At 36.7% G+C, this 21,058-nt stretch overlaps 1 protein-coding gene across 13 annotated transcripts; it reads right to left on the bottom strand.

The window, feature by feature from the left end:
* Positions 1 to 1,134: 1,134 nt before the first annotated feature.
* LOC127120606 (uncharacterized) lies at positions 1,135 to 13,188 on the bottom strand. 13 transcript variants are annotated; one of them, XM_051051106.1, is made up of 18 exons: positions 12,994 to 13,170; positions 12,815 to 12,906; positions 10,324 to 11,584; positions 10,090 to 10,215; positions 9,558 to 9,996; positions 8,736 to 9,251; positions 7,639 to 8,090; positions 6,920 to 7,401; positions 6,465 to 6,517; positions 6,256 to 6,363; positions 4,474 to 6,167; positions 4,094 to 4,202; positions 3,019 to 3,199; positions 2,848 to 2,927; positions 2,622 to 2,731; positions 1,753 to 2,547; positions 1,547 to 1,622; positions 1,135 to 1,458 (listed from the first exon to the last, which is right to left on the bottom strand). In XM_051051106.1, the coding sequence occupies exons 3-18, from the start codon at positions 11,572 to 11,574 to the stop codon at positions 1,439 to 1,441; spliced, it is 6,492 nt and encodes a 2,163-aa protein (XP_050907063.1). In that variant the 5' UTR covers positions 11,575 to 11,584; positions 12,815 to 12,906; positions 12,994 to 13,170; the 3' UTR covers positions 1,135 to 1,438. The 13 variants fall into 13 exon arrangements, with proteins under 13 accessions (XP_050907063.1, XP_050907060.1, XP_050907061.1 ...); XM_051051103.1 differs by having other exon boundaries at positions 10,090 to 11,584; XM_051051104.1 differs by having other exon boundaries at positions 9,558 to 10,215.
* Positions 13,189 to 21,058: the final 7,870 nt, after the last annotated feature.

Genomic DNA, 21,058 nt, shown 5'->3' with positions numbered 1-21,058 from the left:
AAACTCGACCGGCCCCTTTGTTAGCCTACGGCAAAATGATCTCCACATAATTGTCACATTTTCATCAATCTTTAACTCAATAAAATTGTATTTCACCCATTAGTATCAGACAACAATTAATTTAACGTGGATATCAAGGCGGCGAGAGATGTGATACCATCCGGAAGTCAAAACTCTACGGGAGATGCAGCTCCGTTGAAGTACATTTTTGCCTTAATAAAAAATTGGACTCCGTTGAAGTACATTTCTGCCTTAATCAAAAATTGGGAAAGATGCATTTTGAGATGTTTTTCTCAAGCAACAAGTGACACCTATTTATACAACTTTTAATTCATTCTAGACCACACAAAACAATCTGTGCAATCACAGTCGTCCAAAATTATCGACAAAATTCTAACATTATAAAATTTCATAAAATTAAATTATTGGAAATTTCACACGTGATACTTTTTAACAAAAATTCAAAATACACTATCAAAATTTCGGAATACACTAACAAAAAAAATTCGGAATACACTATCAAAAAATTTCAAAAATTTTGATGGTACCAAAAAATTTAAATTGGCTACCAAAAATGTTGCAAGGGATTTGATTTAAATTTTTTAGCAGAAATACATATGAAATTATGTGAAGGTGTGAGTGAAGTGACAAATTAAATGCTCCAAATTCCTAAGGTGAAATAGCACAATAGATCGAACCAACCCACAAAAACAAGAGTCCCTCTAACCAGTCATCCATAATCAAATAAATTATTTTATCTTTGCTAAATTTACCAAGAGTCATAGTGATCCTCCTACAACTTCAAACCATTTCCAAACTTCACAGATATAGGATCTAAAAGTTCATTTGGAAACTGAGACCTTAATAACTTAAAAATGTAAAAATGAAATTTATAATTATTAGATTAGATTACATAAATAATCCTTATATTCTCAACTCAAAATACTGATTAAATTTTTGGAGTATCTTAGATGAAAAAGCACCCGCATTAATATACTCTTGAAAATAGTTTGGCGGTGATTTTGATTCTAACACAAATTAGTCTGCAGTTTCGAATGAAAATTTAAAGCGAAATATACAATTTAATGCTGACCCTAGCAAAGTTCAAAAAGAAAAGGGGGTAGAAACGGGCAGTTAGAAGAGTTGGAAGTCACAATAAATATAGGCAATAATTTGATCAGCATCTACAAACAAGGCAACTTTCATATACAGCACAGCCATCAGTGCCATAAGACTAAAAGATCAAACCAAATTTAAATAATACTAAATCAATATGACCAACCATCTATCTATTGACCTATAGTCTCTGCCTAAAAACAAAGGAAACAAGAATTTCCATTCCTAGGTTTTCTCTATTATAAATTATAAATAAATATACAAATCTATGCTGGGTTTGTCGGTCATCTAATAACTGTACGGCATTGCAAACTCCTTCCATTCAACCCTGGTGATTATTACCTGTTACAATTTACATGCTATCGGTTATTAGAATGCTACAATATTAGACTAAACTCAACCACCAACAAAAGCATTCATGGACGCTCACCCTTTGGAATATTACGGTTATGTGAAATTGAAGGAATCTTTGAGGCTATCAAAGAACTCTGCAATCCTTCTAATAGCTGCCACAAGTCAAACACATCATAAGATTAAAACACGGGATATATTGCGCTTTTACAAAGTCGGTAGAAATGGGTTCACAATTAGGAAAAAGATTGAAACAAAATTATCAGTTACGGAAACATAACATACTCTGGAGGTTGGCTGGATCCTGCGATTGGATCTCCGTGGCTCATGGACATCAGATTCAGATGTTGATTTTGTGGGTTTGTCAATTGAAGCTTTCTCCCCACCACCTTTTCGTAGTTTATCACCTGCAAGTGCAAGTTTTCCCTTATTCGCTCTTGATGTGAGTGTCCTCTTGGTACGAAGAGTATCCGTTGAAGTTGGCAGAGATGAAAATACGATTGGTACTTGTGTGGCTCCATCAGTTGTGGAGGGTGCTCTCTCAGCCTGACTTTCACTCTGTGAAGCACCTTTTAAATGATTAGAAGAATCCTTGGTCAATTTTGTATTGGATGCAGAGGGATTTCTTGGTGGAATCACTCTACCCAAAGCACCCTGCGGTTTTCCAAATTTAGTCTTGGGTTTGGAGTCAGCTCCAAGTTTCTCTTTAGTATCACTTTTTGAACTATTTCTCCATCCTCGGAGTTCTGAACCTTGAGGTATCGAAGAATTAGCATCTTTAGCTGAATCATTTCTGCTGCTCCCATGTGCAACGTAGTGCTTGCTCACTTCCATAAACTTCCTTTTCTTGCCAGGTTTAGGAACTCCAAAAGTGACTTTTGACTCTTCTTTTTGAAAGGCAGACCTCGTGTTCTTACCAATGTTAAAGATTTTCTCATTTTCAGTCAAATTAAGCAACTCTAAATCATCAGGGTTTGTAGACTCTGCAACATCAACATTTTTTGACATCTTTTCTTTCCCTTTCACATCTACTGCATTACTACTACCCAGCTTAGGTCGCTTTTCATGTGGTGTATCTCCCTGTATACAAAATTATAAAACTTAGCACAGACAAGCACGCAGTTGGGACGTCATGAGAAGTTGAAACAGTGTACCTTTTGCGTAGAATTTGCTGCCATCTTAGAAAATTCAAGCCATTGGCCATCCTTCCAAATAAGGGACGGGCGGAGATGCCAAGCTCTAAGAACCAATGTTTCTCCACTGGCTAAAAAAAATAATCAGTTTCTTATTTCCAACAAACATGCTAATTTTCTATATTTTGGTTTTAAAAAACGGGGATGCAATAAAAAAATGTTTTATCAAATAAAAGAGTTCACATACCAGGAATGTGGACAGTTAAAGTTGTTTCATCCTTCTTATTCTTCTCTGTGATTACTCCTTCCCGCCAGCTGATAACATAACTATCACATTAGAAAATTCCAAAGCAAAGATATTATTTTGTATATACAATATAAGGTATTAGTGTATTGAAGTAATGGACATAAAGGATACCTTTCTTGTATCCATGCGTCAACCCTATCCCCGACGGACCAAGCATAATCTCCCATAGCTGCTCTGCGCCTCTTTCTTGTTCCTTCAGGTTGCAAACTAGTCAGAGGGCGAGCAGTGCGTATTCTGGGTGGTTTGTCTCCTTCACATTCAAGTGACACCCATTCCTTTAAAGGCCCTGCAACTGAAACATTAACTTTTCTTAATAATTTCATAATGAATGACAGTCACCAATAAACAATAGAAAAAGGATCCCAATCAAAAAAGGGAAGAGAAGTCAAAAGCATCCAGATGTCTACAGAAGGTCATAGGAGATAACATAAAAATCATCTAATAAACACTTTTTACCATTCATCCAAAATAAACGAAATATATCTTGATATCCTAACTATAGATGTAAGGGTAAATTACACTCTTCTACCATGAAAGAAGCTTGAATTACAAATCCTCCCCATGCCGAAACCTACATTTCACTCCTTTGAGATGTAATATGTATTGCATTTTAATTCGTTTTAACATAAATACACAATTTAATGGCGGGGAATGACTCTGAATGGTCTTCCTATCTTGAACTTTTATCTCTTTACAATTTCCAATATCATTGATAAATAATCTTTAACTTTACTTTTATTGCTTTTAAGACATTGAAGGATAAAATGAACATTTAAGATACATTTTATGGGCTTTGAAATTCGATAAAAACTTTTGTTTTATTTTTTATTGTTCTATAGTTTATAGGCTTTGAAATTCACTTAAAACTTTATTCTTTAACTTTTTTATTGTTCCATGATTCACTAAAAAGCCCCAGTTATAAAATAATTACTTACAACAAACAAATCCATAAAAAATACCAGAAACTCAGCAATCTAGTTTGGAAAAAATTTCATTCCGAAGATCTCCTTCAAAAGAACCCTCCTAAATGTACATACACACACGAGCCAAATCAATAATCCATTGGCTTTTCCATGAATCGCCAAAGATTGGAAGTACAGTCACACATTTTTTTTGTAACTGGTCAACTAATCAATAAGATAGTTCCATTCTAATCAAAGTACAAGCACATATAAACTTGACTAACCTTCAACAGCTGCAAGCGAAGTGTAGCATATATAAGCTTTACCATCTTTCAAGCTTAAAATATTGGCTATGAACCAAGCAGCTTTATAACCTTCCTCATCTTTGAAGACCTGATACATATGATAGCTTCAGTTTACTGTGAAAATTATAATTTAAAAGCAACAATATTCAGCAAAACTTTTTCTCACTAGGTGAGGTCAGCCTAAAATATAATTAGAAAGCAACATTAGTTTTCAAAATTGTAAAGAATACGTGTGAAATTTTATTAATTAAACCTGATCATCACCAAAGGTGATACTATAAAAATGAAGCTATTGGTATTTAATCTAGTTACTTTCACTGGTTCAACATGAAAAAGAAATAAAGGACAATGAAAACAACCTCGACAAGTGAGCCCTCCTTGAAACTAGTTTCCTCAAGATTTTCAGATTCATTTCTAATAGTGAGAGAAGGAGCCTGTATTTCAGGCTCAGATCCAGGAACCATGTCAACAGGCTTCACTAAATCAGAAACATTGCGTGCCTTTTGCCCTCTTGAATTATTTTCGTTGATCATGATAGATGATGAAATTCCACTAGATGAAATGTCTCTGTTTTGTTCATGAGAAGTTTCGGGAACATCTCTGACAATGTCACTGTTCACCAGATCTCTGGTCATTTCTTTCAATAATCCAACTTCCCGAGAAGACTCTTGGGATGCTTTCCAACATCCTTCTGGGCCAGCTTCAATCAGTTCAATTAATGGCAAAGGATCACCCATTGTTACGATTTTTCCTGCTTGAGATACAGCCTCTGCTGCAAGCTCAGCAGCCTTTAAAATGGCATCCATATTTTCAGCTCTTTTGGTGGCAGCTGAAGCTGCTTCCACTCTCCTCCTAATAGCTTCCTTAGCAGCACCAATGAAAGAACCAGGGCTATTGGGGCCATTAGCACCCTTCAAAATGGAAGCAGGTGTAGCTTGTCCCAAGTTACTAGTACTCTCGGAAAGGAAAACTTTGTTACTTTGGCTGGAATTTTCACAGCCAGATGAAATCAAAGCTTCATCAGCCATCAATTTTGCTTGAAATGCAGCATTTGATGCAACATTAGCAGCGGCAGCTGCTGCCTTTGCAACAGCTGCAGCAGCTGCAACTGCCACTGCTGCAGAAGCTAATTTGGCCTCAATATCTGACATAAATCCAGAACTTTTATGCTTATCCAACTGATTCCACAACTCTAAGCTATGATTCACTGCAGCAGCAGAATCAGCAGAAGCTTCCTCTGCGTGTACCCTAGCCTCCTTAACTTTCAAAAGAAATTCATCTGACAGAATCCTCTTCTCAACACTAGGATCATTTTTGGGTTGATCAGCTAGAGGAGATACAGACACAAGTGATTTTTCAACACTGGATATGGGCACATTGCCAACAGGGGTCGCAACAGCAACAGAGGTAGATGCACGGCTACCTACCACTGGAGTCAGAGACTGCAAAGCCTTCTGACCAAGATCCTCAGATGGCACAGCCTTTTTCCTTTTTTTGGGCTTCGGGTCTGAAGAATGCTGAGCAGGGGGTACTGTCACATTGTTTGCATCAAGCTGAGAAGGAGTTCCAACAAAAATACTTTGTAAGCGTGCACTAGAGGCAGGAGGACCAGGAGTAACATTTGTTATGCTTGAGGAAGGAGGCAAAGAAGATCCCTTGACTGAACCTAACTTAACTGTATCTGAGGTGGGAGATGCAGAAAGATGAGTGCTGTTGTCAGGCGCAGGAGTCGGAGAACCAATCCATGGTCCACGAAGTGGGGCTTGGGATATCCAAGAAGTGCTATGCCCAAGAAAATTTCTCGGTGGTGGAGATTGATACGGATGCAACGGGGTAAGTGCCTGGGAATAATCCACAACAGAACCTCTTGCAAGAGCAGTAGATTGCAGAGAATCACAAGAGAGAGTTGGTAGACTCCAAAGAGGAGATGACAGAGGCATTAGGGGGTTAGCAATAGTCGCAGTAGCCTTGCTGCTAGCTCTACCAAGAAGCGAAGAGGTAACTTTCCCTTGAAGTTCACTTTGCTTAACTGTCATATCAGGTGTTCTAGCAACTGCAGACTCAATAATAAAGACTTAAACAATCAGATTAAATAATCAAAGTAACAATAAAAACTTGATGAAAAAATCATAAAAAAATACCAGATCGTGATTGTAGAGGAGTTTCTGGGGTAACGTGATGAGATTTTTGACTATGCTGCCTTTCCATGCAGGCACGCCAAACATTCTCCCAAATGTTCCTTCCACCATCTAAAAACACAATGTCTAGGAACTCAATATCTTGTTTTAAGAATAAAAACCAGGAAAACAAAAGGCATGTATGTAATTCACAATAAATAAGTAAAATCAACCTGTCACCCCATAAGCTGATATCATATGTGCCTCCTCCGGTGTCGTTCCTTGACTGCAACAAGCAAAAGCAATGTTAATTGGGAGTATTGATTATCAGGCTAGAAAATTTAGAAAATCAATAGCTACATCATGCAGATCTAAATGTCTCCCATGCACCTTGGACTCAGATAACAGTGATTGAACAAGTAACGGGTTTAAACATACCAACTATAACAAACAGAAAAAAAAATACAATGAGCAATGATTCTCCAATTTTTCAATTAGCCATCATATCATGGGAGGGGGAGATGTCAGGTGAGGTCTCGTGGAAAAAGGTGAAGAAATGCAGAATTGATGATTTGTGAGTACATGCACAAATCAAATTAGTATCCACTGCGATTATATAGCACGCACAAATCAAATTAGTATCCACTACGATTAAATAGCATGTAACAGAGCCAACATTTGAACTCACATCAATGCTCCATAGACAAAGATCTGTGCACGCAATTGTACTTGTTGCAGATCTGTGAAAGGCTGATGAAACAAGACAGGTGAAGAAGCAGAAGTGTTCAAATCTGGAAGGCTAGATGATGTTGAAGTATTTACAAGAGAAAATGCCTTTGCACTATTGGAATCTGTGTGCCCATACTGTTGCACCTCAGTTGAATGCATCAGCTTGAAACCAGGAGATGGGCCATGGGAAACTTTGGTTGATATATCACCTTTTTCAGACTGTATAACAGGGCTTGCATTTTTCACACGACCTCCTCTTCTAGCAGATTCCTTTCCAGCTGCCTTATTAGATGATTGCCTAGCTTTGCGCTTAGGCGTAGCTTTAGAAGCACTTAAAGCCACTTCTCCATCCGATATCTGTGGACTTCCATGGGAAACATTTGCTACAGTTTTGGTTTTTGAAGATCCTAGCCCAGAAGTTGAAGGAGATTCTGCCAAAGCCTTCAAAATGAAGCAGAGGAAGAAAAAGTGTAAAAAGAAAACTCTAAGATCATTTGTCATTCAAAATGAAAACAACAAATATGTCATTCAAGCATTTCACATAATGAAGCTTTCAATAAAACCCCTAGCAAATTCCGGAAGAAATTCAATCACGAAATATAAGCAATAAATATACTACCATTCAGAACTTTGGATGACAATTAATCGGCTTGAATTATAAACTACAACAAGACTTACTATTGATGCATTGTTGGTTGTGATGACAAGGGCTGATTGTCTCTTGCTAACATCTGTATCCAAATCTGCTGTGTCCTTTTTGGATAAATTAACCACAACATTTATCTCAGGAGAGGAGCTTCTCTCATCTTTAGATACAGTATCCCTCTTTTGAACTTGGGCAGCCGACAATGTATTATGTGTGCCACTATTTTTTAAAACAGATTCTGCGCGATTCTGATTAGCAGAAGCCTTACCTTGATTATCCTCCTTTTCGGTTTGAGAAAGGCTTCTGAATGTACTAGCAGAAGCCTTACCTTGATTTTCCTCCTTTTCGGTTTGAGAAGGGCTTCTGAATGTATTAGAGGGACTGCAAATACTACTGGCAAGAAAGCTTCCAGTCTCAGGCAACTCAACACGAGAGTCCGGCAAAGGAGAAGATATGGAATCTTTGTTCCCAAGTAAAACGTCACCTACAAGTACAAAGTTATTCATGTAATTCAATTGGAAAAAAAATCTGAAGTGATAGTAGAAAGAACATGACATGAACAATACAAACAAAATAACTCAGCATAAGGCGAAACCACATCGTGACAAGGTTATTCATAGCCATTGATAATGGTTGTGGTGTGGCATGCTTATAAAAGTGACAAGAATAGACTTGTTTTCAGTCCATAGACATTTATGACCAGAACTATCATGTGAGGCTTTTCTCTATCCTCATTATGGGTTTCTGCTCATAGGAGTTTTATTAGTTCCTAGAAACTATGAAATGCAAATAGGAGCTAAAACTGAATAATTTTTCGAGGGACTAAACTTGAAAGCTCATGATTTTTGACAAAAAAAACATATTTAACCCTAAATATTAAAGTAGTTATTTAAATTATTATATTTATTATATATAACTACTACTTTTAGATTTCAGTGTTTATTTATAATTATCAAAATATATCGACGAAAAAAGCAATATTTCATGGAGCTAAATACGAGCGTTTAAAGTCCATGGTGCCAATTCAAAATGTATTCAGTCTGTTCATAGTTTTTACATACTCTTTCACCTAACAAAAATATTATTTGAAACACATTTTTTAAGTGGACAAGAAAGGATTACTGATTACCTAACTCTTTCGGAGATGACTTATCGTGAGTCTCCTGTAAAATCTCCTTGTCATCATTAATAACAGAAATCGTGACACCAGCACTCTGTGTCTCTAATGACTCACATAGTACTGGAGGCACGCTAAACTCTTTTGTGCATTCCTGGGTAACCTTCTCATCTACCGTTCTTTGCAGTTCACCAAGTATTGCAGCACCATGAGTTCCAACATCAAGCATACTGTGACTTATCAGATGTCCAGAAGTACCAGGAGGATGAAGTTTTTCTATTTCCTTAACAGGAGGATAAGGAGTAGTTTCCTGCTCAGAAGACCCAACAAGAGCCGATATTCCAGTTTCCTCTGTTATTTTCATTGCATTTTCTTCTTTTACCTCGGCAGAAGATGATTCAACAGTAGTTACTCTTTGAATATCGTTGTCGCCAGTGGGTCCATGAATTGAAACAGATTCACTAGGAGGTGGATCATTCATTCTCTCACAGGATGTCAAACTAATATTTTCTGAAATAACTTGTGAAGCTGAAAATAAGATGAAAATAAACCTAAAAATTAGGGGCTATTAGGAATATAATTGTAAGAGATCCAGCTTTAATTTCTGAAGCAATTGTACTCGGTATGTTTGATCCACAATTAGTGCAGACTGCAGAAGTAGAACTTCTACTTTATTGGAAGATTGGTAAACAAGAAAGTTAGCAAGTGATGCATCAGTAAGGTAACTACAGTTTTTGCCTTTTAATGAAGTTCTTAACATTTTTCATATATGTTTCAAATATAGTGTACCACTTAGATTTAGTGTAACAAGATAAATCAAATTAAATAACATACCTGAAATATTGACAGGTTTGGCGTCGATTGAGACAGTGGAAGTTGTCAATTCAGACTCCAAGCTACTTAAACTAAGAGGTGACGAAACAACTCCTTTATCACCAAGATGGGATTGGGCAACATCAGAATGCATTTGGCTAGAATCAGAACGAATTTTTGTATTCTCTTCATCATTGACAGAAACATCTTGGCCAAATTTGTCTAGGTCACTTTGCTTATCAGATTCATTGTTTACACATATTTGAGTTGACTCACTCACAATGGAAGAGTTTGTTGAAGAAGTCACCAAACTGAAACCGGAAAAATCTCCGACCCTGATTTCATTATTTCCTTCACTAGAAATGATATTTTGCTCTGCAGGAAACATAGATGCCTCTGACTTGCTTGATAAAATCCCTGTATCCATATGGTCACCTCCAATGTTTGATGACTCATTTTCCTTAAGAACATTGCTCACACTGTAAGTTTCCTTCTCAGTGAGGTCCATAGTTTGCTGGAGATTAGGACAAACTTCATAACTGGAATTGCTTACCTCAACTACCTGCCCGACAGAGACAGGATCATCTTTAACTGAAACCATTGGCAATGTACATGTATCGTCCACAGTTTGCTGGAGATTAGGACAAACTTCATAACTGGAATTGCTTACCTCAACTACCTGCCCAACAGTGACAGGATCGTCTTTAACTGAAACCATTGGCAATGTTCGTGTATCTGATATAGTTTGCTGGAGATTAGGACAAACATCATAACTGGAATTGCTTACCTCAACTACCTGCCCGACAGAGACAGGATCATCTTTAACTGAAACCATTGGCGATGTACGTGTATCTGATATAGACTGATCATCCATCACCGTATCTTTAAGCGAGACTGAATTCTCACTTGCTTTGGCCCAAGTCAAATCACAGGAACGTATATCTTCACTGCACCTTTCTTCTTTCTGCATGTCAGAAACTGCAACAGTTCTCGTTCCCATGGAATCCTCTAAACTACTTAACTCGGCATCAAGTCCTTTAACTACACTACCTCCTTCTAGAGAATCTTGCGGGGGTATTGCAAAAATAGATCTATCAGGATGATGGCCATCAACATCAACTGCATTTTGATCCAGAGTCTGTGTATCTACAACAGCTTCTTCCTTCATCATAGAAGATTCCAAATTTTGATTATTACTTTCAGTTAGTTGAGGGTTTTGCTTCTCATCCACCATATTTTGAATAGATAAATCAGTAATATTAGTTTCCACCACAAGTGCTGATGAATCACGAGTTTCACAATGATCTGAGTCATCAGCCACAGTCTGAGCTTCTCTTTGATTAGTAATGTCAAATTTATCATTGGTAAAGAAGGTTCGACTATGCTCAGACATAGGCAAGTCAATATTTTGGAACATATCATTTGGTTCCAGAATACCTGAACTTCCCTCAATGGATAATTCACCTTCTTGACTTTGGGAAATTCCAGTCTGAGACTGTTCAATTCCTGCGGGCTTCTTAGATCCAGAAAAACTTATATGAGCATCACCGGGCAGTTGTAAATCTGTAACATTATCTGTAAATTCATTTCTATCATCAGGTTTTGGATTGGAGTCCATTTGCTTAGCTAAGCAGGACAGTTCATCACAAGCATCTGATTCCTGAATAACAGTTTGCCTAGGAGTATACTCCCCCTGTCCAACAGATTTCAAAAGCATTTCGACAGACTCTGAGGAAGTGGCCTCAGACCACACATTGCCATACCTTGATATAGAGCAAGATCCAGCAGCAGTTGAGTTGAACTCTATGCTACTACCCCCACGGGAGAATGCGTCAATCCACTGGTTATCTTCGTTACTTTCAATCCCAAGAAAAACTTCAGTTTCAACCAAACTATCAAATCTTGAATTTGCTTGAAGGCTTTCGTCAAAATCAAACTTAGGGAGAGCATATGGTCTTAATACCGGAGGAAATTTAGCGCTCCCTTCACCAGCTAAATGGAGATTATGGCTTTCAAAATCACTGTCATCATAATCCATGGGTGAATCCCTAGAGCAAATAGGTTCGTTAGAATAAGATAAACCACCAGAATAGTGCTAAAACATGATATAGCTATGTGCATGCATGTGTATGAACGCATGCATAGAAACAAAATACAAAAGCAGGTCGAACGCGCATAAAGTCTGCCACATTGACATATGCATCCATCATCCAAAAATCAGCATATGCTCTCCCTACATACATAGACAATCGGATGCACAGGAAAACACTGCCTCAATTTAACAAAGGGGAAAAAATCTTGTAATTTTAAGCGACTAATAGTTAATTCCAATTTTCAAGGCTGGCTGCCAGCAAACATGTACACATTACATTACATAGCTTAGTAAAAGAAAAACCAAATACCACGAAAAACAGTCAAGGTTACCGGACGGTAGTAAATCTATCTAATATTCTAATCTGCAACTGATGCACTTTACATGATGGGACAGAAGAGAACAATGCCTACGGTTGAATGTTTAGTGATATGCGAAGTGGTTTTGATTTAATAAATCATTCAGATGGGTTAATCATAAGGAATCGTCAAACTGAAAAAGCTTCTTCAGTGAAGTGCAGTAGAAATATTTGAAGACATCTTCATTAACCTTGCCTCACTCATCCACGAAATGGCGGGTTTAAGAAACTGATCAGATCAGCCAATACTTAAAAAAAATCAGGAACTAAGTGAAGGGTTTCTGACTCAAGTAAGAAATATAACTAAGGATAAAAAATTAATAACAGACCAAACAAGCAATAATAATTGCTGATAAATTTATAGAGATTAACCAAACGCATCAAATTAAAAACAGCTATTGTAAATCAAAAGCTTCGTCAGTGAAGTGCCATAGAAACATTTGAGGGCTTTTTCATTAACCTTGTCTCATCCACAACAATAGCCGGCTTAAAAAATTGATCAGATCAAGCAATTCTTAAAAAAAAATCTAGAACTAGGTGAAGTCTCCTGACTCTAAGATATCTAATCTAACTAACATTCTCCCCTTCACAAAAAGTTAATAACAAACCAATTATAAATTATAATAATAATTGCAATGATAAATTAACAGAGATTAAACAACTCATCAAATTAAAAAACAGCCATTAAACAATTCTTCTGAGTAAATCAGCCTATCATGGTAATAATTACTAATAAAAATCATAATTTGAAAGGAAAATAACAAAAATCTTTAGCCTTAAATCATACCAAAAAATGAATAGAAACCTAAAGTCGGACATGAACAGTACCAGTACAAGTAAGTCTAGAGACGCTACCTCCCTCCATCCGGCGATGAAATCCAGCTCTTTTGATCTCACCAATTCCTCAATTCTACAGTCATCTACTCACATAAACGCATAAAAAAACTCTTCGTAACTGTAATTCAAAATCCAAAAAAAAAACAAAAAAAAAGGTCAATTGAACTCACCGGTAGATTCAAGTTCTGGCGATTTGAATTAGGGTTCCGGCGAAAAATGAAAATGAAACTCGTAGTAATTCGAGAGTGAATTTTGTTTTTTTTACCTTCTTCTGTAATAGTTGTTCTTCGTTGGCTGAGAAAAAAGCACTTTCAAAATTTTTGTTTTTTTCCAAAGAAATGAAAATTAAATGGAAGTGATGGGAATCAAAGTAATTTTAAAAAGTGAGTTTGTTCATAAGTGGTCAAGATCCAACGGTTATTAAAATTTAGGAGGTTAACATCAAGACACGTGGGTACTTTTGATTCGCTTGTAGAAAGTATCAACTATCTAGGGTTATAGGAGAAAACCGCTATTTTTGGAAAACAGCGTCGTGTTTACACGGAGGATTGGTAATTTAATGAAAAGAGAAGGGTAAATAAGTCAATACGAGTCTCGTTAGATGCAGATGGCAAGATCCGACGGCTGATAGTTCGTTCAGACTTCAGATGAAAATCATGACTCATTAGAATTAGTACAACTTATTCCCAAACAAAAATGAGAGCAATTTTCAATTTGCTATAATTATTTTGATTTTGATTTAATCTATGCAAATTATTTTAATTCTATTCTATTGATGATTATATTTTTCAGTATAGAATAATTCTCATTCTTACTATAAATTCCAATTTTGACTGAACATTCTTATTATATATTAAAGATATAAAAAATCCAATAAAGAGTAAAAGTCAATTATCTATAACATATTCAAAGGTTTTTGTATAAAAAAATAACAACAATCAAGCGATAATTTTTTTAAAATATATTAAATAAATTTTTTAATAATATTATTATGTTATCTACAATTTTTCATCGTACTCAATAATAAAAACTATTTATTAATATTTTTTATTTAGGTTATTTGTTTAGAATGTATGGAAAAAATTAAATTGTGTTGAAAGAACTATATGAATATTACATTATATAAATTTTATTTAATTATTAAGTTAAAATATTTTATATTTAAATATTATTTAATTATTATATTTTAATAATCATTATCTGAGCATAGCTTTATAAACCCATGGTTTTTGCCTAAGTAGAAGTAATATGGAGTATGTGGGAAGAAAGTTTAACAAAAGAAAAAATGTTTCTAACCTATAGGTGAAAGTTGTTGGAAATCCTACAAAATCTATGGAGAATTTCAATCAATCTTGATAAACAAGATTGTTATTATCTACACAATAACAATGAAAAGAAAAGAACAATGGAGAAAGAAAGAAAGTAAAGAACGATGAAGGAGAAGAGTAATAAAATTCTGCAGAGTTTCTCTTTGTCCACAAAATATGGAAAACTTTTTATTCACTTTGCAACTGCAAAATACTATTAATACAACTGTTATGAATGCTCTATTCACTTTATTACAAAAATAAGGGTTACTCCCTCTATTTATAGATTTAGGTTAACTTGGACCTCAAGGCAAAACTCAAAATAGCTAACACTACTAAAATAGGCATAAGTCAAAATCATGTGTGAAGCAACATGCTTCGACACAGTAACACGACTCAACACACTAGGTGGTTCGACACTTCCTTGCTCTGTCAAGCAACATGTTTCGACACAAGGAATTACAATTCAACACACCACATAATTCATTGTGTCTAAGCTATTACATTCATCACAACTCTTAGTCTTCTAAACACTTTGACCTGCACTCCCTTCGTCATGATGTCTGCAATCTGATTCTCAGTTCTGCAGTGTTCCACATTCATCTTCTCATCTGTTACCTGCTCTCGAAGATAATTGAACCTCATTTCGATGTGCTTGCTTCGACCATGTACTATCGGATTCTTCGCCAAATTGATAGCTGACATGTTGTCGATCTTCATGGTAATTGCTTCATGACTCTCGTTGTTATCTCTTCAATCAGATTCATCATCCACGTTGCTTGACATTCACAAATAGAAGAAGCTATCTATTCTACTTCGCACAATGATAATGCCACTACTAACTCCTTTCTCGAACTCCAAGCAGAAGGAGAACGACGATCCAAAACGCAGCGGAAATTAAAAATTTCTCCTTTAGTGATCTTTACGAATGGGCATGATCAGTGATAGAAAGGTTACCTCTTGTGACAGTTGAAACCTTTGATGCAGATCTCTTGTGGCGATTGAAACCTTTGATGCAGATCTACAAAGTGATCATGAACGTTGAACAATGACAGCGTCTCTACTCAGTCCACACGAACGGATTCCTTCAATCTCAGTGCTAGCTGGTACGAATGAAGGCTTTGAGTGAGAGAGAGAGGGAGAGAGAGAGAAAACGAAAATAATGCAAACGCAATGAATGCTTCTGCACAAGGGATCTATTTATAGAACCACTTGTGTGGGCTTCAAGCTAAAAGCCCACTTAAGTGTATTTTGGCCCATATCTTATAATATGCCTAAAATCACTTAAGCGTGTGATACCTTACCATATTTCGTATTCTACTTAAGTACATCGTACCTTACGATGTTCTATAATTCACTTAAGTGCACTGTACCTTACGGTGTTCCTTAGTTACTTTATCTCTCATCAATTCGTCCTTTGTGTGTGACCCTGTAGGTTTTCGCGACGTTGGCAATTATATTAAATCACGCATTTAACATAATAAACAGTGAGCGGTATCTAGCAACACATCACTGCTACCCAAGACACGAAAATGTCATGTGATCTGACAAATCCTTATGTGATAATACTTATGTGTATAATTACCCTTTTTCCCTTATGTCTATATTGAACACAAGGTATATACCGTGTCATCCTTGTCCAGTTCAATATTGGGCCCATAGACATTTATCCTGTTATGCAGGATGGGCAAATTCCATTTAGGTCACTCATGTCCCTCAACATGCTTCGTGGAGTACCCATCAACTGTCTTTATGGTTATCCAGTTACGGACAACGTTTGATCAACAATAAAGCACTCGGCTCTATATCTAGGGTCCATAGTGGTTTCAGGTCGAAGAGTGGTATACACCATTATCACCATGAGAATAACTTATGACACTTTGCATAACTTTCTATATAGTATTCTCATAGCGGGTCAATCCAGTATAATTATTACTCTTAATATTCATACCTATGTTTAAGACTTGATAACTCCTTATCCATGATCCATGAGATGTGATCATCAGTCTCTATACATAATAGTCTTAATGCTTTAATGTTATCCCACTTCACAATAAAGCTCGACTACAGATGCTTTAAGAATAGTGTCCTTATGTTTAATGTGATCTTATGATCAAGTCACACTTGATACATTAAACGGACTAGCTATTATAGGGACTTTATTAAACAAAAGTAATAAAGAAAATGCCTTTTATGATTCGATACAAGTACCAAAAGTATTGGCCTCTAGGGCTTACACCAACACAAGCAACTGGTGCACCACCTAGCACAAACACATAGCCAACTGTGGATTTTCGATCCTCAACATCACTACACCAACTTGAGTCGGTGTATCCCACTAATTTGCATTCTTTTCCTTCATCATCTGTAGGAAACAAAATTCCATAGTCGAGAGTTCCTTTCAGATACCTTAGTATCCTCTTCGCCGCTGCTAGTCGTGATACATTTGGCTTCTGCATGAACCTACTCAACATACCTACATTGTATGCTAAGTCTGGCCTTGTATGACAAAGGTATCGAAGTGACCCAATAAGTCTTATATATTTGGTTGGGTCGACATCATCTGAATCTGAATATTTCGACAATTGTAATTTGGGCTCAGTTGGAGTCGAAGTTGGGTTGCAATCTTCCATCTCAAATCTCTTGAGTATTTCGCCTGCATACCTTCTCTAATGCATCATCAAACTTCTACCAATCTTGTAGAATTCGATGCCAAGGAAATATGAAATGTCACCCAGATCTGACATTTCGAATTCCTTGTTGAGATCACCTTTGAAGTCTTCGATCTCCTTCTTGTAGCTACCTGTTATCAACAAACCATCGACATAGAGACATAGTATAAGCAATTCACTCTTGCTTCTTATTACATATACTCCATGTTCTGATTTGCACTTCACAAATTCCTTCTCCCTTAGAAAGCCATCTATCTTCTTGTTCCAAGCTCTTGGAGCTTGCTTAAGTCCGTACAGGGCTTTATGCAGTTTGTACACCTTTCTTTCTTCGCCATGTTTCACAAACCCAGCTGGTTGTGCAACACAAACTTCTTCTTCTAAGGGGTCATTAAGGAATGCACATTTCACATCCATTTGACACATCTGCCAGTTGTTCATGTTTGTTAGACCAATAACCAACCTGATTGTTTTGATCCTAGCAACAGGTGCAAAAACTTCATCGAAGTCGATTCCTTCTTTTTGAAGAAATCCTTTCGCCACAAGTCTCGCCTTGTGTCGAGTCACTTCTCCTTTGGGATTCAAATTCACCTTGTATACCTACTTCACATTGATTACCTTCTTGTCTTGGGGAAATTCGACAAGTGACCAAGTGATGTTGACTTAGATTGGCTTCAGCTCTTCGTCTATTGCTTTCATCCACTTCGAATCTTTCAATGCCTCAGTTGCATTAACAGGTTCGACATCTGCATATAAAGCATAATGTACCAGCTCACCTTCTTCATTGACCATATCATCTAATGTAATCACACATTCTTGCAACCTTGCATGCACGTGTCTTGTTCTTTGAGGTCTACTTGTGTTTGCTTCACCTCTGACTTCTTCCTGTCGAACTTCTCTTTCGAATTTATTAGATGGTTCGTCATAAAAGATTATTACTGAATCTTTCTTGACATTCTCAGTCCAATCCCACTCCTTAAGCTCATCTATGATCACGTCCCTACTGATCACCACTTGCTTATTCACTGGGTCTAACAACTTGTATCCTCCATTCGAATGATATCCTATCAGGATCATCTGACTCGACTTATCATCAAGTTTTCTTCTCAATTGGCTGGCACATGTATATGTGTTATAGATCCAAACACCCTAAAATGACTCAAGCTAGGCTTAACACTAGACCAACATTCTTCTGACGTGATTCCTTCTAGTTTCTTCGTTGGATATTTGTTCAGGATATATGTCATAGTCTACACAACTTCTCCCCATAATTCTTTGGGTAGATGCTTGCCTTTTGACATACTTTTAACCATATTCATAATGGTTATATTCTTCCTCTATGCGACTCTATTTTTTTGTGGAGTGTAGGGTGGCACCACCTCATGCATAATCCCTTATTTCACACACAATGCATCAAAATCTTTCGATACATATTCCACACCACCGTCAATCCTCAAAATCTTGATCTTTCGACCTCTCTGTCTTTCGACCATAGATTTAAACTTGGCAAATACCTCGATCACTTCACTTTTCTTCTTGATCAGGTAAGACCATAGTTTTCGACTTAAATCATCTATGAATGTAACAAAGTATTTGTTACTTCCAATCGAATCCACCTGGAGAGGGCCACATACATCAGAGTATATGACTTCAAGAATTGCCTTCGACCTGCTTCCTGCATCCTTACTGAAGTTGTTCTTATGCTGCTTCGCCTGCACGCATTCTTTACATATTTTGTTTGGAATGTCGATTTCTGGTAATCCTAAAACCATATTTCTTCTCTTCAAATCTCTGATGTCTTTGAAATTGAGATGGTCAAGTCTATAATGTCATATCCATTCATCTTTGTTGGTTGTTGTTGCAAGGCACTTATGCTCCATCACATTTAGTTCAATCTTGAAGGTTCTATTCTGAGACATTGGAGCCTTCAAGATCAACCTTCCATTTGAGTCGAGAACTCTCATCATCTTGTCTTTGATTTACACCTTGTAGTTCTTTTCTACCAACTACCATATGCTGAGCAAATTACTCTTCATGCCTGGTATGTACAACACATTTGAAATTACTGACCTCTTGCCATCTTTCCTCATAATCAGAACATCACCAAAACCTTCAACTTTTAGAGTGTTGTCATTTTCAAATTTCACCATGTTCTTCATTGAGGGCTTTATGTTGACAAACCAATCTTTTTCTTCCAGACATGTGTGATGAGCATCTTGAGTCCAAGTACCACTGGTCCTTGAATCTCTCTTCTTCTCTTGTTGTAACCATCAACAACATCTCTTCTTCTTCGTGTTTCGCCATCTTTGCATAAGTTTATTGATTCTTCTGCTTTTCTAGACAACCACTAGAATAGTAACCATACCTTTGACAATTGTAACACTGAATGTGACTCTTGCTTGGCTTTTGACCACCACTTCTTCCTCTATCTGCAACACCACCTCTTTGGTTGCCTTGGTTCCAAGATTTTCTCTGATTCGACCAATTTCTTTCTTGTTGATTTCGACCAGTCGAATTGTTGTAACCTCATCTGCCTTTGTTGCCATTCCAGCTTCCTTTGCCTTTTCTTTCTTTTGTTGATTGAGCCTGCAAAGCCATATAACTCTTCGACTTTCCTGCAGCTCTTTTATCCATTCTTTGTTCATGATATTCAAGCGTCCCTTGAAGCTCTTCCTTTGTCAGTTTTGACAAATCTTTCGACTCTTATATGGCTACCACCACGTGGTCGAACTTTGGAGCCAACGACCTCAAGATCTTTCCAACAACAGATCTTGATGTCAACATTTCTCCACATACCTTCATTTGATTCACCAGTTTCATAACCTTGGTGAAGAAATCAGTTATGCTTTCATTGTCTTCCATCTGAAGCAATTCATACGTCCTTTTGTGAGTTTGTAACCTCATCTCTTTCACCTTCTCTGCGCCTCTAAACGATTTCTCCAGAATTTCCCATGCTTCTTTCACTGATTCTGCATCACTAACCTTTTCAAAGTTATCTGCATCAACACATTGATGGATTATGAAGAGAGCTTTATAATCTTTCTTCTTCAATTCTTTATGTGCGGCCTTTTCTTGATCTGTCGCGGCTTCTGAAAGCATTGCTACTCCTTCCTTCATAAGATCCCAAAGATCTTGATAACAGAACACACCCTTTATCTGCTTGCACCAATTCTGATAATTGTTGTTCTTGAGAATCAGAAGATTTGATGGAAAATGTCCATTTGGATGATTCGTTGCCATGGTGATTTTCTTCCCACAAATCTATTAAACCGGAGCTCTTGATACTAGATATTGGAAATCCCCTAAAACCTATGGAGAATTTCAATCAATCTTGATGAACAAGATTGTTATTACCCACATAATATCAATGAAAAGAAAAGAACAATGGAGAAAGAAATAAAGTAAATAACGATGAAGGAGAAGAGTAATAAAATTCTACAGAGTTTCTCTCTGTCCACAAATTGTTGAAAACATCTTATTCACTTTGCAACTGTAAAATACTGTGAATACAACTGTTATGGATGCTTTATTCACTTTATTACAAAAATAAGGGTTACTCACTCTATTTATAGATTTAGGTTAACTTTGACCTCAAACTAAAGCCCAAAACTATAAAAGTCCAAAATAGCTAACACTACTAAAATAGGCATAAGTCAAAATCCTGTGTGAAGCAACATGCTTCGACACACTAACACAACTTAACACACTGGGTGGTTTGACACTTCCTTGCTCTGTCTAGCAATATGCTTCGACACGAGGAATTACAATTCAATAAAAGTTAGAGATCATGTTATCCTTCAAGTAACATGGTTTAAATATCTTAGGTTCATAATACAAAATGATGGAAAAATGGAAGGGGATCGGGTAATTTATGTGATGCAATGGTTAAACCATCGAATTTAAGTTGGGTAGTTAAAATGGAGAAGGGAATCAAGTAGTTTATGTGATGCAATGGTACCTCTCAAGTTGAAGGGAAAGTTTTATCGGATTGCGGTAAGACTTGCGATTTTGTACGGGACAAAATGTTGGACGGGTGAAAATCAATGAAGTGTAGCAGAGATGAGGATCTTACGGTGGATGTGTAGTAAGACTCAACATGATAGAATTATAAATGAAAATATTATGAGAGTGTAGGGGTAGCGCCTATAGTGGAGAATATGGTGAAAAATAAACTTAGGTGGCTTTGGAATATAGAGAGAATACTGGTAGGTTCTGTAGTAAGAATGGTAGACCAGATAGAGAGAATACAAACAATTAGA

This window comes from Lathyrus oleraceus, chromosome 2 (assembly GCF_024323335.1).
Source record: "Lathyrus oleraceus cultivar Zhongwan6 chromosome 2, CAAS_Psat_ZW6_1.0, whole genome shotgun sequence".
NCBI classification, from domain to species: domain Eukaryota; kingdom Viridiplantae; phylum Streptophyta; class Magnoliopsida; order Fabales; family Fabaceae; genus Lathyrus; species Lathyrus oleraceus.
The sequence above is the reverse complement of the archived record's forward strand: the minus strand, read 5'-3'. Positions and strand labels throughout refer to the sequence as shown.